Source organism: Tenrec ecaudatus, chromosome 6 (assembly GCF_050624435.1).
Source record: "Tenrec ecaudatus isolate mTenEca1 chromosome 6, mTenEca1.hap1, whole genome shotgun sequence".
Lineage (NCBI taxonomy): Eukaryota > Metazoa > Chordata > Mammalia > Afrosoricida > Tenrecidae > Tenrec > Tenrec ecaudatus.
In genome coordinates, this window is record NC_134535.1 from 171,010,121 (window position 1) to 171,026,508 (window position 16,388).

Genomic DNA, 16,388 nt, shown 5'->3' on the forward strand with positions numbered 1-16,388 from the left:
CTGTGACTTCAGTGATGAGAAGAGATGAGAGCGGTGGGGACTATCCAGAGAATGTAGCAGAGGGAAGACTGGCTGGGAGTCCGGAGGCAGGAACCTGGTTCTGGCATTCACCTTCTGGGTCTCTGTGCATCTGATCATCTGCAGAATGGAGGCAGCAAGGAGGAGGGAGCTGCATGCTGCTCTGTGATTGGTCCCCCAGCAGCTCACAGTACCCTGGGGGAGGGCCTATGGAGAAAGGCAGGGCAGAAAACAGGCCAGGGAAGCCCCTCTTCCAGTAGTCCTCGTGGAAAGGATATTAAAGACCAAGCAAGGAAGCCAACAGTGCTTGAATCTGTGGGACTTCGCGGGGACTCTGAGGACCACCCTGGAGGGTGGGGGCGTTGTTTAAGCGCTCTCTGGGATAAAGAGTGGGTAAGCGCATGCACATGTTGCAATTTTCACTTAAAACGTTGCCGCCACCTGGAGTCCAGACTTGGCCTGTGGCGACCGGTGAGGCAAGTTCAGTGTCCGCTTCTAGAGGTTGTGGGACACAGATGGCAGCTCTGTCTACCGTGTTTCACAGACGTGGGCTCTGCTTTCCAGAATCCTCCAACTTAAAATAGATCAAAGGAACCCCAGGACAAAGGAACATCCATGGGTTCTCTTTAAAAGAGAGAGAGTAAATATGCTGACAGCATGAACACACTGGATCTATGACCACATGGGGTCTTTGCATGGATTGGGGAGGAAAAGACCAAGACATCTGAGTAGGGAGACTGAGGGTTAGATGCTCTTGGCCTCATCACTTCTCCTTGGCTGGCAAGGTGACCTTGGAGGTGCTGGAAGGTTAGGAATTCCAAGTGAGAAAAGGACCTATGGAGAGGGTGCGATCCATACAAACACTTACCTGGTCGCATCTATGAAGTCCTTGTCCTAAATGGAGATGAGAAACGGTCTGTTTGGATGGGTAAACTCACAGACATGTACCTGATTGTGGAATGTGTGCTTTGCTATGTGAAATATGCAGACGGGGCTTGTAACGTTTAGCTCAGGATGATTTCCACTTTCACTCTTAGTGCCCTTGTGCCTAGAAGAATCGGTGCATTTGGAGGAGAGTATGGAAAAGACCGCTTTGTCTCCTATGCTGTGGACATGTTGTGGGAAGAGACGAGTTCCTGGAGAAGGCCACTGAGTTTGGTAACGTGGAGTTTGGAAGGCCCTATATGAGATGGATCGGCTCCTCAGTGGGCGCGGGCACAGGACTTGCCATGTCTCGTTCTGTTGTGCACAGGGTCACTATGGGTTGGAGCCAATTCAATGTCACCTAACAACAACAACAACAAATGCTTAAAGATCTGTTCAGAGGATGTCTGAGTTAGGCCAGGCTGACTAAAGAAACAAATTCAGGAACAAGAAGAGAACTTTCTATCAAGAAGTAATTGTGCACGGAGAAAATATCCCAGCCCAGTCCAACTCAAGTCCATAAGTCCTACAGTAGTCCATAAGTCCCTCTTCAGATTCACAAAAGCACATACAATGATGCAGAATGCAGGGAGCTCACAGGCCAGTGGGTGCAAAGTCACGTGGATCCAATAGTCCAGTTCATCACAGGGCCCTGGGCGGTCTCGGAGTGGCCCACCAGCAAGAAGGTGAAAGTAGAGAGGGTTGGGGAGGTTCCAGGACCCTCAGGAGAAGAGACCACGCCCACAAGGAGTCAATATCAGGCTGTGTCCTGATTGATAGGCTAAACTCCACACCTACGCTGTCTTCAAGTTGATAGGGAATTATGTAAGTACCATTCCTTCCTTGGTACACTGCACAGCGGTCTTGCGCTCATGTCGCCTTGGCAACCCGGGGCTCATGTAGGGCTTAGCTCTGTCACAGGCAGGTACCATGCATGCGTGATGGGAAGAGGATGGTCCTGTTTTCTGCTTCTTGCCTGGGCATAATTCTTTCTTTTTTTTTCTTCCTCAATCATTTCATTGGGGGGGTTCATGCAGCTCTTATCACAATCCATACATTCATCCATTGTGTCCAGCACATTTGTATATTTGTTGCCATCATCATTCTCAAAACATTTTCTTGATACTTGAGCCCTTGGTATCAGCTCCTCATTTTTCCCCTCCCCTCGTCCTCCCTCCCTCATGAACCCTTCATAATTTATAAATTATTATTATTATTTTTTTCATGTCTTACACTGACTGATGTCTCTCTTTACCCACTTTTCTGTTGTCCATCCCACTGGGAGGGGGTTATAGATAGGTCATTGTGATCGGTTCCCCTTTTCTCCCCCCACCTTTCCCTTACCCTCTTGGTATGTGTACTCTCAATATTGGTCCTGAGGGGTTTATCTGCCCTGGATCCCCTGTGTTCCCAGCTGTGTACATGCTCTGGTGTAGCCGGGTTTGCAAGGTAGAATTAGGGTCATGGTGGTGGGGGGTAGGGGTGGGCACTAAAGAACTAAAGAAAAGTTGTTGGTTTCATCGGTGCTATACTGCTCATCTGCTCCCCGAGACCCTTCTGTACGGGGATGTCCAATTCCCTACAGCTGGGCTTTGGGTCTCCATGCTGCACTCCCCCTCATTCACAAAGACATGCTGTTTTGTTCTGGGTCTTCTATGCAAGTATAATTCTGAAGAGTGACCCAGCAAGGTCCTCGCTGTCACCGTGCACTTGTTTACAATCAGCTACAAGGTCAGCCGTGGCACCTGACACCCTGGTTGGCAAGACTAGCCTGGGAAACTCCGTGTTTCACACTGACCAGATCATCCACGTCTGCATTTGTCTGAAATCCTTTCTTCCTGATTTGGAGGGCCATGCACAGCAGTCAGTCCCTGAGAAGTATCTCTAGTGTCACCTTTCAAAGCATGACGCCTCTCACCTGGGGAACTAGCTCTTTGCTGTCCTGTTTGCTTTTCATCCTCCGTTGTTGTTTCGTTGTTTTTCCCGAGTTTGCCAGTGCCTTTGAGACTGACAGCTCCCAGGCTTTGGCACGCATCGTTAGTTCATTTGTGTCCTGATGGCGAGCAGTCGAAGCTATCTTGTTCTTAATAGGATGTTGAACGAAAAGAGCCAAACATCAAATCATATAGGGCAATCCTGTCTGCCCTTGGTTTGAGCAACGATTTTCTCTCCCTCGCTGAAAAAGCTACAGAAAGGAAATTGACCAGCTTTCTGTGCTCTGTAATTAAATAGGCTTGCTGAGGAGTCGCATGCAAGAATCTCTGAGTCTTGTAATTAATGCTGATCAATGCAGTGGGTGCCCGCTTCAGTTGGCACTATCAGAACCAGTAATGACTCCATGCTCTAATAGGTCAGTCCTGACCACAGAATCCCCATTGGCCCTTCCAGGACTCTTTTATCTCATTACTTGTCTTTAGTTTTAAATGACACTCTTTTTTTGTTTTTTTGCATTTTGTGACGCGAACTGCCAACATATGGAACCATTAACTAAGAAATAGACGTGCGCCTTCCCTGTTCAGCCACAGCAAGAGAGGTGGAAATTAAGCCCCCCCCCCCCCCCCAGGGTCACTATTGTAGCCCTCTGTACACGGAAGGGACATCAAAGTTCAAGTTCTTCCCAGTTTCCCGATGCCTTTCACAGAGAACTCCAGAGTATGGCAGTAGGCAGATTGAATTGTCGTAGGAATTTTTAAACCCGGAAACGAAGTTAAACCAGCAAAGGCAGTGTGCCTGCCCCTCGTTCACACGGCGGCTCTTCCAGAAAGAGGGGCATCTCCGTAGGAGCAGCAATGGCGATGATAGCATCTTTCAACTTTCGGGAAGATCGGAGCCAGCAAGTTTCTGTAGATTACAGAACACAGCCAACTGTGTTCCAGGGGCTGGGCCGACAGAGAAGTTCTCAGACAGGTCCTGTGCTCTGCTCGGAGACGCCTGGAACACTCTGTGACATAGCATTCATCTAATGCGTCCTCAAATTATTTTCTGTTCCCATTCTCGAGAGAGAGAAACAAAGAGCTAGTAAGTAGCTCAATAGAAGCTTTTCCTAATAACAGAGCACTTAGATCATTCAACCATTGAGAGCCCCATTCAGAAGAACATTTTTCAGATTGTAAATAAAGGTCTAGATTCCATGGTACTTCGTGATCCATGGTAATTCTCTTTCTTCCTAATGCCTGTTTCTTTTTGTGCAGTCCACGGAGACTGCTTTGCCTCTTGGGGAGGGAGTGTTTTTATTTTCCATTCTTTTGAAAAATAAATTCATGTCCGCAGAATGCTGCCCCACCCCTTTCCATCCGGTTCCAGAAATCCATTCTCTACATCAGCCAATGGACTTTTCCAGCTGGGGCAAGGTAGCAAGGAGTAGCGTGTGGTTGTGTTGGTCCGCCGCACGAAGCTTCGTCTCTGTTGTCTCCTTCCGCCACTGTACTATGTCAAGTGACGGGTGGGAGCGTCTTTCCAGGTCTGGGCTCTTGATAACCCGCAGCAAGTTGGGTTGCTATCAGAGCCCAGTGAGAGGGAGATCTGGCTGCGGTCAGAGGCCTGGTGTCAGGCTGCGGTCCGTCCTCTCCATGTGTCCTGCTCTCGCCACACCCAGCACCTCCGCCACCTTCCTGGCGTCGGTCGTCCGCAACTTCCTGAGTGGCACAGATGGTGAAGCGCTTGAGGACTACACGCCAAAAATTTTGACCACCTCCGAAGAAAGACTTTGTGCTCTACTCATTTTTTTCCCCCCAAATTTTCACAGCACCATGCTGCTCTGGCTAACAGGGGATCATCGCCTTGAGGGGGATCAACTCAACAGCAGGGGTCAACACATCTGCAGGACAATCAGAATGGTCTTCCTTGGAGCTCAGACAGGGAACACTGTGTTACCTACGGCCAGAGAGTCAACAGACAGGAAGTAAAGCAGAGAGGAAGGCTAAGGCAAGAATCGTCGATATTTCCCCACAGGTCACTAGTGTAAAAGCTGTGGGGCTTTTTCCTCCACAAGAACAAAAACAAATATCAAACCAAACCCACTGCCATTGAGTCCATTCTATAGGGCAGGGAGACCCACGGGCATCTGAGACCATAACTCTTTATGGGAGTCAAAAGCCATGTTTTTTTTCCCAAGGATCAGGTGGTGGTTTCAAACTGTTGACCTTGTGATTGGCAGCCCAACATATAACCACTGTGCTACCAGGCCTCCTTTTAAGTCAAGACGACTTAGTAATCTTACTGCCAAGTCATGGAGTCCTTGGGTTACCTGCCCTCCAAGCCCAAGGGCCTATATTCCTACTGCCAAGGCATGATTTTACTTTCTGGAAGATTCATCACATCTTGGATTTCAGGGAAATGTCTGTGGGGATGCAGAGGCTCTGTCTGTGGGATTTTAACTCACTCTGGCCTGGGGATGCTTTCTGTTGGGTCGACAGCCTTTGTCCTTCATGGGCTTTTGTAACTTTTTTTTGGCCCAAGTGGCAAACAAAACAAAACAAAACTCCAGGCTGCCAAAATGCAGGTGACCGAGGTCAAACTAGAGAGGAGAGGCCAACCATTGTTTGAATGAACACACATTCTGGATCTAAATTAATCTAAAATCTTGCTTGAATGGCTGCTAAAATAGGTCAGCAGGCTGACTGTTGTTGGTCAGTCGCACCCTGACCAGCCTGACCTGCCCTAAATGGTGGGGCCACTCCGGGTTCAAAGATCTTTCTTACTAAGTTACTGTGTTGCTCTTCAGCTTCAGAAACCATAGGGTTAACTTGTATTTTCCCAATGTGTGTGTGTGTGTACACACACATTGCCTCCTATTTTCGCTTCCCTGGGAAATTTGCCAGTTTTTCAAGGACCGAGTAAAGAACAAAATAAATATTTGTAGGTAGTTTCAAGGAGAGTTTGTATGTTGGCCCATCCAAAGAAACACATTTTAATCGTATTGCAGATGTTTTCAAAGTAATTAACTCAGGACATTCGGCAGTTGATTTAGGAGTTTACCTTTCAGGTAGATGGTCAAGAAATTCTGTGTGTGTGTGTGTGTGTGTGTGTGTGTGTGTGTGTGTGTGTTTGGGGGGGGGCGAGAAGAGACGGCTTGGAGAAGAGAAGGCAAATGAATGATAAACTCAATCTAAAACTCCAGAGTTGGTGACTAAAATTGGTTTTTTTCCACTTTTTTTGGGGGGGGGAGATGTGGAGGGATTTCTCCCTTCACTTGGTTACATGCAGTGCCCATCAGACCCTCACATCGGCGACACCTTGGTGTCCCTAAACGTTTATTTAATGAAATTCCGCATGTGTCCTCTCTTGCACATTGCTTTAAAAGTGGGGAGGTGGGAGGAGGCCCGTTGAAAAATTCGGATTCCGCCTTCTGTTTATATAAGTATGTATATGGCTCTATTTTGGGGGGTTCCATTCCGTGCCCGGGATTAGGCGCCAGAGAAATGGATCCCAGCAAAGGTTCATGTCCCTGTTCATGTGTGTAATGTTTTCCTCCCCAAGGCTTGGCTGCAGAGGCCAGGAGCTGGTGGCAGTGGGAACAGGCGGCGCTGGGCCGGGCTGCGAGAGTCCGTCACCTGTTGGGACCTCTCAGAGCGCGCGAGCAGGGGGGCAGCCCAGAGGCCGCGGCAGCCGCGCCCCCCACCCCAGGCCCCACCCCTCCCTCGGAGGTCCGGACGCACCGACCGACCGACGACTGGGAGGGGGGCGCACGGAGGGACCTGGGCGCGCGCAGGCCGGGCGCCTGGAATGCAGTTGGCTCGAGCGAGGGGGCGAGACTTTGCTTGGTCTTGGAGACTAGTTTGGGGTGGGGTTTCGCACGGGACCCTCCTCCTCCCACCTCCGGGCCCCTTTCCAGGCGCTTTCTGGGAGCTCTGCGCACTGCGCTCTGAAGTTTGGGGAGCGAGGAGCTGGAGCCTTAGGCAGGGACAATGGAAGAAAATGAAAGCCGGAAATGTGAGCCGGGCCGCCCTTACTCAGCAGACGGCGGCGGCAGACAGACGCAGGGTAAGTCCCAGCTCATTCAAAGATGGAGTTACATGTCGCCGGGCCCCGCGGTCGCCGGCTGCTTCTTAGAACCCGAGCCCGGGCGGTGGCAGAGCAAAGCCCAGTGCTCCTGGTGGTCGGGGTTCCCCACACTGCGCACAGGGCTCGGATTCCCTGAGCTTGGCTTGATGACCTGTGGCCGGAGGGAGGAGGTGGCGCCGGGAGGTCACATTCGGGGGGCACTGCGAGCCAGTCGGTTTGTGCTGCGTGCGTGAGCAGCGTGGCGCTCGCTCGCCGCGCCACCCGGGGAGCGAGCCTCGGGTTTGGGGAAGAGCACTCGCTCTAGGTCGGCTGCGTTTCCATTCATTGGTTGCTGCGCTTGCCCAGGAAGCAAACCCAGTCTGCACGTATTCCAGTACTTTCGAGCCGCCGAGCCCTCAGGAGTTTTCCGAGCAGCTTTAGGGGAACAGCAGGGGAAGGGGCAGTTTTGTGCAGAAGGCACTTGCTGTTTGCATCTGGAGCGGATCACTTTGCCGCGATTCTTCCTTAACGCGTTCGCTCACGAGTTGGGAGTGTGTTGTAGCGTTTTGAGGCTACATTCTCAGATTCCTTTGAACTGTGTTCTTAATACACGGAGTTTCCCGGAGGAGGGAAGTTTCCAGCCGCCTGTTTTGTTCCAAAGACGTTTCACAGTGCTCCTGGCTTTGTGGAGAGAGCCCTTCTGCCCTCCACGGGTTGGTGCCCATCATGCCAGCCCCCCCCCCCCACCACATAGAACCAGAGGCTGTACGTCTACAATGGGCACACAATCCTGAGCCAGCCTGCGGCCCCGGTTCATCCAGGGGCCAGTTATCACTAAAATCCACGCTGTGGTGCAGCGCTCTGCGTGGGAGTAAGGGATTATGCACAGGGGAAAAGGTGTGTGCTTTGAAAACAATAATGCTATAAGGGAAGTAACACATGACTCATCCACGCAGAAAATGCACAACCAAGAACCAACTGCAATTACGGGAGATGGAAAACCACCACTAAAAGGCAGGAAGCCCTGAGCTGCGCAAACGCTGGAGAATCCCTGAGTCTTAGAATCGGGGCTCTAGATTTCTCCATCTGGGCTTCAGAACAGAGCACTCTCTCTGTGGCCAATTAGTAAGTGGGGTCCAGGAGGAACCAGCCCAGCCCAACCCACCCTCATTCCCAGGATAGGCCTCCCTAAGACAAACCGACCTGAAATCTACAGCGGCCATTAGAATGTACCCCGTTTGAGAGACCGCCAATCCTGAATAAGCCCAACAGTGGTGGGGAGGCAGGGGGGAGTCTGAGGGAAGCACGGTGAGGTGATCACGCCATTCATTCACTCAGTGGACATTGAACGTCTCTAAGTAGCCACTAGGGAGCCCCAGTGGTGTACCAGGTTACCGATTGGGCTGCTAGTCACAAGGTCAGCAGTTCAAAACCACTAGCCACCATGGGAGAAAGATGAAGTTTTCCACTCGCATGAAGATTTACAGACTCGGGAAGCCAGAGGCAGTTTTCCCTGCCCCATGGTGTCACTCTGATTTGAAATCCACTCACCCTGATGGCAGGAAGTTTGGTCATGGTGTGATATAGTCGCTGGCCATCCAGAAGTGAAAATTCAGCCAACAAGAGACAATTTGCATGGAACTTCCACCCTAAGGGTTGAGTTGGGGGTTGGGGTGGGGCACGGGGGGAGTCTAGGAGGGAGTATTAGGAAGCACAGTGACCAAATAGGTAAAATAGGTTGCATGTTAGAAGTTCAGGTTGTTAGAGTTAGCAACTAAAAACACAGGACGCCCAAGTTAAAGGTGTGTTTCAGGTAGACAGCGGTCACCCTTTCGAGTAAGCATCCTCCATACATTATTTGGGACATAGGGCTTAGTGCTCCAATGTTGGACGGCTAACCCCAAGGTTAGCGGTTCAAACCTACCAGTCTCTCAGAGAAGGAAAGTCCTTCCCAGTAGAGATTTATGTTCCCAGAAGCTACAGGTAGACTTGCAATGAGCCAGAATTGACTCAATGACAGTGTTTTGTTTTGAAATCCGCAATATTGGGGACACATTTAGGTCCCTCCCCCCCTCCCCCCCACTGCCCATTTGAAGTTTGCATTCACTGATTCTGCACTGTTTTTCCCTGACAACCCATTAGAGGGAGATAAGACAGGAAAAGGGAGGGGGAGGCTCTGGGAGATTGCAAAACTTAAGTGCTGTGGTCAGAGGGAGCCTCCAGAGAGTGGCATGCAGGCTGAAGCAGAAGGAGCTGAGGAAACCAACAGGCAGCTCTCTGGGAGTTAGAATTGCCAGGCCAGGCCGGGAGCAGAACAGCAAGGAGCTAACCCTCTCAGAGTCCACTCCCCGAACCTAGGAGGAAAAAATGAAAACATTGAGATGGAAACCCTGGCCAACAGTACTTTGGGGTTGTGGGAGTTGGGCAGGAATGCAGGCTTTTGTCCTTGGCTGGGTGGGGCTGGAGGGATTGGAGGGAATGGTGACTTGGTCTCCACTTGTCTTTTACCAGGGTCCTGCTGGGTTACTCTGTGGAAAGTAAACCAAGGGTGAGGAGGGGGCGGAGGTTGGGCAGCGGCAGGAAAGTCGGTTAGGAGGTTTCCACAGTAAACCAGGCTCTGGCTTGCCCCAGTGGGTAGTACAGCCAGGTGGTGAAGAAGTCAATATTCTAGATGCACCGTGAAGACAAGATCCTCAGAATTTGCCAAAAGATTGGACTGGACTTGTAAGAAAGATCAAGAACTATTCTGAGTAGCTGGCAGAACAAAGTCAGTCAGTCTCTTCCCCCCACCCCCACCCCTCTTCATTACTATCTAGTAGATTCCAGCTCATCAAGATCTTAGAGAACATTGCAGAATTGCCCCTGGGGGGTTTCCCAGGCCGTAAACTTTCATGGGATAAAAAAAGCCTCATCTTCCTTCTGCCAAGCATCTGGTGGTTTTGAACTGCTGGCCTTGCTGTTAAGCAGCGCAACGCATAGCCCACTGTGCCACAGGGTCTCCTGCTATTTACCTAAGGAAGGGGGATTGAGGAGGGGGGAGGAGGAGGGAGGAGCCTATGAGAGTGTTTACTGGGCAGGAGGATGCAGAAAACCCCTGGGTGTGTTAGAATTGAGAAACAAACGAATTAGGTTTCCAAGAGGAGGGATTGATGGCTGTTTGGGTGTCTGTGACTCCCTCCGCCTTTTCCCTGACTCATCCTCCCCCCTGTCTCCACCTAACAGAGAGGAAGTGAGTTCTGGGAACTGTAAAGATCCGTAGGATTGGATGTGTGTGGAGAAAGACAGGTCCAAGGAAGGAGGGGGAGAGGAAGGGGGGGGGGACTTAAGTGTATGGGGATGAGGGAAGTTGGGGATAGGTAGCTGGAGATCCTGTGAAGAGCGGTTAAAACCCCAGGTTAGCTTTGTAAAGTCCTGTGAGTTCTGGGTGCACACGATGCGGCTGGACGCGCACTTCTGGGGAGGCACGGTGGGTTAGCGCTCGGCTGCTGATGGAGAGGTCAGTGGTTCAGCCATACCTACTGGCTTTGCAGGTGAAAGCACCTGTGGATCTGTTAGGTTTCTGGAGTGGGGTACACCTCGGTCCTTTGCTTCACATGCACAAAGAATTCACGCCAAAGCGCATCATGTGATCCAAGTGGGTTTTTGTGGAGGACAGGACAAGTTTCAGGTGTCATGGTCTCAAAAGGGCACCAGCCATTTCTGGGAAGCGTGCCAAGCCGCGCGGGATCCGTGTTGGGGTTCCCCACTGGGCAGAAACAACCACGTGGAAAAGAGCACCCCACATGGGCAGATCCTACCCCACAAGCCCAAGAACCTAGAGGTTAAAAGCATGCACACCCAGAGACCAAGAGCATGGGGACCAAGCGGCTGTGGGCCCCAAGTTGGCCCAGAGCAGGCGCCTGTGTGCCCACATAGGGGTAGAGAGACCCTCACCTTCCACCTGCTGTTGACTAAGAGCAGGGTACATGTGAGAGAGGCCTTCCCACAGCCAGGATAGTTCAAGCCTCCGGCTGGGGAGGCACAGTTGATGGTCTTGGTTGACCTCATTGACTGAGTTAGGCCCTCCTGTGTGATGTACCTCAGGTGGGTGTGCCCAAGAGAATGGTTTGACTTGGTTCTCGGGAACTTGTGTCTGAGCATGTTCAGTTTGGGGTCTTCATAGGTTTTCAATGGTCGCCTGATTTCTTTCCAACTTCCTCAGGGGGTGGGGGGAGCTTTACAGGCATGGGAGGGACAAGCCCCCTGTCCTTATACCTGGCTACCTGACATGTCAGCTGCCTGGAAGATGACCGCCCAGGAAAACATGGTGGGGACCTTCTCTGTCCTGGAGAGTGTCTCTGAGGCAGGACCGGCTGAGGGCAGATGACAATTGGATGCCGGGCAAGAGGCATGGTGCCTTCAGTTCCATGGCTCGTGGAGAGGGAGTACCGCCTGTGGACCACCATGCAACAGGCCAGTGTCCCCAATAGCAGCACCGGTCACAGTACCACATGTCCCCATCTACCAGGGTGCTCTCTTGTGTGGGCTTCTGTCTCTGTTTCACCCAAGCGCCATGTGATACTCTGGGGCAAGCACCTTGTCGGAGTCATCTTTGCATTCCCAGCACCACCCGAGTCCCGGACGGACATGGTAGAAGGCGCTCCAACTGTCTTTGTTAGAGGAGAGCCTGATCGCATTACCCTCAGACTTGGAAATCGGGGGTCCCTCCCCCAGCTGGTCATGTAACGTATTGTCCAAAGCAGTCTCCTTTTGAGAGGAAAAGGGGACACTATTAATAATTTCGTTAGGACAACAGTTGTGATGCAGAGCCCTACTTGGCAAACTGGGACATACGGTCGCCTCAAGGAGAGCTGGAAACAATGAGGCTCCCGTGGTTGAATAGCCAGGCTTCCAGATAAATAACCACTCACGGGGGCATTGCAGCATGCGCTTTGCAGGATTAGGCACTTGCTTGGGGTTGGTGCGGTTTGAATCCGGCTCCATCGCGCTGCTTTTGAAGGACAAGAGGGGTGACGAGGAATTCCCCCATCTGCTCCCAACACTCTGCCCCTGGGGTCTTCACACTCCTACACAGGGAAAGTTCTGCCAACCCACTTGCTTCCCCCCTCCATCTCCAGCTGCCCCTGCGCTTGAAGGTCATTAGAATTTGCAGGTCCCCCACTACAGTGCTGTCGGTGGTCTCTGCTCAGAAGTCCGCCCTGGGGGAGTAGCGCCCCTGAGACCATGCCCTCCTCTCCTGACCCCTCTTCCAAAGCCTTCTCACCCCATGGCATTTCCATGGGAGGTTCTCGATGGTTCTCTGTCTCCCTGGCGATAACTGGGGCTCCACTGTGGGGGGAGGGAAATGAAGTCTATCCACACTGTCTCCTAACTCCCTCAGGGATCTGAGCAGGCACTGAAGTACTTGCTTGGATCAGTAAATCACCTGCTCAGCACTTGACCCGGGAATGGGCTTATCTGGATCAGGGAGAAGCTGTGCCTCTTTTGCGTGAGGTGTGGACCAGGAACCTCCTGTCACCGTGCACTTCCTGTGCTGGGCCTCCGTGGAGAGCACACCGGGCCTGGGTTCTGCTGCCATTTCTTCTGTCGGTTTGTGTGTGATGGTGGTTGTGTAAGTCTGGGTTGACGAGAGAAACACATTCATAGACACTCGTGTGTGTATAAGAAAGAGCTTTCTATAAAGAGCGATCGTACATTAAGGAAACATCCCAGCCCTGTCCAGATCAAGTCCAGCATTAGCCCATATGCCCAATGCCTGTCTATTAATTCCCCTCAGACTCACGCAACACATGCAATGACCCAAATGCAGGAAGATCACAGGCCAGTGGGTGAGAAGTTTTGTGGACCCAGTGGCAGTGGAAGCATCCCAGCATTGGCGTGGGTCTCCACGTGGCTTCTCCAGCTCCAGGCTCTGGCTGCCTCAGCTAGCTCCATGTGGCTTGTCAACAGGAATGTCTCACCAGGGAGAGTGTGTGTCCCACCTCCCTGGAGGAAGACAGGAGTTCCCAGAATCCTCAGGAGAAAGCCATGCCCACACAGAGGCCTCATTGACTATGGCTTGATTGACAGGTTAGACTCCACCCCATTCCTTCAAGTTGACAGGAGATGATGTAGCTGCCCCAGTGGTCTTTATGGCATTCACAAGGGTGCTGGGAAGCTGAGGAGCATATTGTTCCTCCTCTGCCCGCTTTGTGGATGGACTGTGTACTTGCTGTGTCACAATCGGGATTAAGGTCTCCTTCCCAAACAGGGAATTGGAGGTGTTCCTGGTCAGGGGGACTTCCCGGGTGGCCTTCCTGCAGGCAAAGACTAGGGGACACAAGCTTGTCCACCGGTTCTTATGAGTCCCTGGAGGTGTCCAGTGGTTGAACTTCAGCGGTCTACCTGGGGAAGGATACAGAGAGAACCTGAAGAAAGAGGTTCGAGACGAGGATGACGAGGAGGTGGCACGCATCACTCCTGGACGCATTGCAGTGACCAAAATTAGCCCAAGGCCCCCAAGCCTGTCTTGAGATGGAGTTTGTTCCTGCACGTTGGAAGACTTAACACACAGTCTGTGTCTGACAGCTGTTAGTCAAGTGGTTGTCTTAGTCGGGAGTACAGGATGCACCTTTCTGTGTTCGGACGACACAAAAGAAACATTTCCAGATGCACTCAAGCATCATTGACCTAGGAGTGGAGCGGTCATCATGCTCTGGTACACATCACAAAGCCGTGCCCCTGTGTTATTACTGACCATCGGTTTTCCGTAGGGCATTTAATATGATGGGCCTTCCGGGGGCTGCTGGGGCAACTGATGGGTAGGTGGTTTGTCCGTGGCTGAGCAATGTTCTGCAGGGCGCGGGCTGTATGATTTCTTCCATCGTCTGCCCAGATGGGTTGTGCAGCCGGACAAAACAGACAACTCCTGACAGCGTTCCCTCAGCACCTTTTAAAAAGCGTGTTAGAGAACTCATCGGCAGTGCCTAGGTAAAGAAACGAGGCCCTCCTTAAGTGTCCCCTAGAATGAATGTAATTCCACTAAAACTCACTGTCATCAAGTGGGCCCCCAGCTCATAGCGACCCTATCGGACAAGTGGACCTGCCCCTGTAAGGTTTCCTGAGCCTGTAGCTGTTCCCGGGAGTCGAAAATGCCATCTTTCACCCACGGATGGACTGGTGGTTTAGAACCTGCTGACCTTGAGGTGATCGGCCCAGCGCCGTAACCTACACCACACCCTACGGTCCAAGAATTCCACTCCGGGAGGTGGTGGAATTGAAGAAAGACCTGGAAGAGGAGGGCAAGCAAGTACTTGTACATCCCAGGTCCATGGTGGCTCCACTCACAGCAGCTGAAAGGCGGAGATGCCTAAGAGTCTCTTACCAGGCGAATGAAGAGACCAATATGTGCACATCCTCCCAGGGGAGTGCTGCTTACTCCCCCAAACAGAAACGAGGCCCCCGATCCATGTTGCAACATGGTGAACCCTGAATGCCTTATGTCGATGATCGAAGGGCAGGTGTTCTAGGATCCCGCACACGTGACCTATCTCGAACAGGCAGATGAACTGACAGATACCAAAGCGTAGCCATGGTTACCACAAGCGTGAGGGAAAGGAGAAGCCCTTGTGTGTGGGGGGGGGGGCGGGACACTGGATTTTCATTCAAGGTGATGCAGACACGTGGAAACGGACGGTAGAGATGGCTGGACAACACGATGCTCGTCGTGAATCTCGATTTGCGAATCAGACCCCCACCCAAACTAACTCACTAATCCAGGCTGACTTGTAGCGACCCCCACCACCACTGCAGGTGGGGTTTCGGAGACTGCAACTGTGTTCCCAGAGTAGGAAGCCCATCCTTGGCCCCTCAGAGCTGCTGGTGGTTTCAACGCATACCCACGCCACCCCCGGGGCTGTGGAAACACTAAGTGGTACACACACGCTCACCACACTGAGGAAGGGGCAGGATCCCTTCCCTCGGAGGCTGCTGCCCACCTGGACTTGAAATCAGAGATGCCGCCACCACCACCGGTGCCCTTCACTGGCTGGCAGGTGGAACGTGGCATTGGCTGCTTGCAGGATGCAGCAGCTGAGGCCAAGGGCCAGTTGGGGCAGCCTCTGCAGTTGCCCACACAACTTGCCCGGGGGTGTCTCCCTTTGGTTAAGGTATCTCCCTCCGTCCTCTGCCTGTCCGGTCTCTGCCTCCATTTCTACTTTTGCTTTCCACCATGCCTGCGGCCCACTTGGGAGCTCTGTGGAAAGTCAAAGGTGCATTGCTTGGTCAGCCCTGCCTTCTTCTCCCCAGCCCTATGCTAACCCACCACCACCGAGTCCGTGCCAGGAGTCTCCATGACCCTACAGGTCAGCGGAGAACTGCTCCACGTGGTTTCCCTAGGCTGTCCAACTTTACAGAAGCTGACTGCCTCACTTTCTCCCGTGGAGTGGCTGTAGGCTTCGAGCCCCCAACCTTCCTTTGGGTTAGGGAGTGGTGGAGGGGCTGCTGGTCCGTTGTAGCTCCTACTGCAAGTGAGCTACAGAGAGCCATGGTTCTGGGCTGTGGCAGAGGTTGGGCGGGGCTGGAAAGGGAAACAGGACTGCCTTTCAGCATCTCCCAAGCCCTGTGTCCAGACTGCAGCTTCGTTGTTGGGCCTGTCACGGACTCCCAGAATAGCAGGCCTCGAGACCCACCCATGTTCGAACAGCAGGGCCGAAGCACCCTGCAAAACAAGAACTAGAACCGTGTTTCTGCTCTCTGTGGCCTGGCTTGTCTGTCCTTGAACTTTTCTCGATTCCCGTGGCATTGGCGGGGCTCTGGGAGCTCTGACCCCAGCTGTGGCATTATCACGAACAGCCTCTGCCCTCTTGCTCTCTCATTTGTGTGTACCCCAGTTTCTGTTTTTCTCTTCAGCTGAATAAGACCCTGCTTCCTTCCTGGTGGCTAGAATGACGTGCATTGTTGCTTCTCCCTCGGGCGTGGACGCTGACAAGTCCTACTTCCAAACCAGTTCATCATCACACGCAACTCATGGTGACCCCATGCGTGTCCCTAGGAGGACCGTGACCCTCCCCCCCCAGGGTTTTCTGAATCCTCAGAGTGGCTGGATTGGGGAGGACCGGGGTAGATGTCTAGATTTTCCTCCCGAGGTTTCTTTGTGGGTGAGCTCGAGCTGATAGCAGCAGAGTGTGTGAACCATTTGCACAAACACACCATAAATGAATTAACGAATGAATGAATGAATGCCAAGATCACTGCCATCAAATCAACTTTGACTCATGGAGACCCGACAGGGCAGAATGGATCTGCCCTTTGGGGTCCCAGGCTTCATCTGTGTCCCTCGGAGCAGCTGTTGGGTTTCGAACTGCTGGCCTTGCGGTTGGTGGCCCAACAGGTAACCAAGCCCACTATGCCACCAGAACTCCTGTGCGCAAGCTAACTGGGTTGGAACACTAAAGACTGAGGTGCTGTGGTCGTGACATAAACTG

The 16,388-nt window shown here is 52.3% G+C and overlaps 1 protein-coding gene across 16 annotated transcripts in view; it reads left to right on the forward strand.

The window, feature by feature from the left end:
* The window catches only part of KIAA1217 (KIAA1217 ortholog), a 944,408-nt gene that overhangs the window by 559,749 nt on the left and 368,271 nt on the right, over positions 1-16,388 (forward strand). For 2 of the 16 annotated variants that reach the window (XM_075552496.1, XM_075552489.1), the window contains exon 1: positions 6,613-6,924. The exons of 3 other annotated variants lie outside the window; for them this stretch is intronic. In XM_075552496.1, coding sequence (XP_075408611.1) covers positions 6,849-6,924 — 76 coding nt within the window. In that variant the 5' untranslated portion in view covers positions 6,613-6,848. Of the gene's footprint in view, positions 1-6,612; positions 6,925-16,388 lie in introns of those variants that run through there. 11 more of the 16 variants (XM_075552488.1, XM_075552492.1, XM_075552491.1 and 8 more) reach the window with 7 other exon arrangements.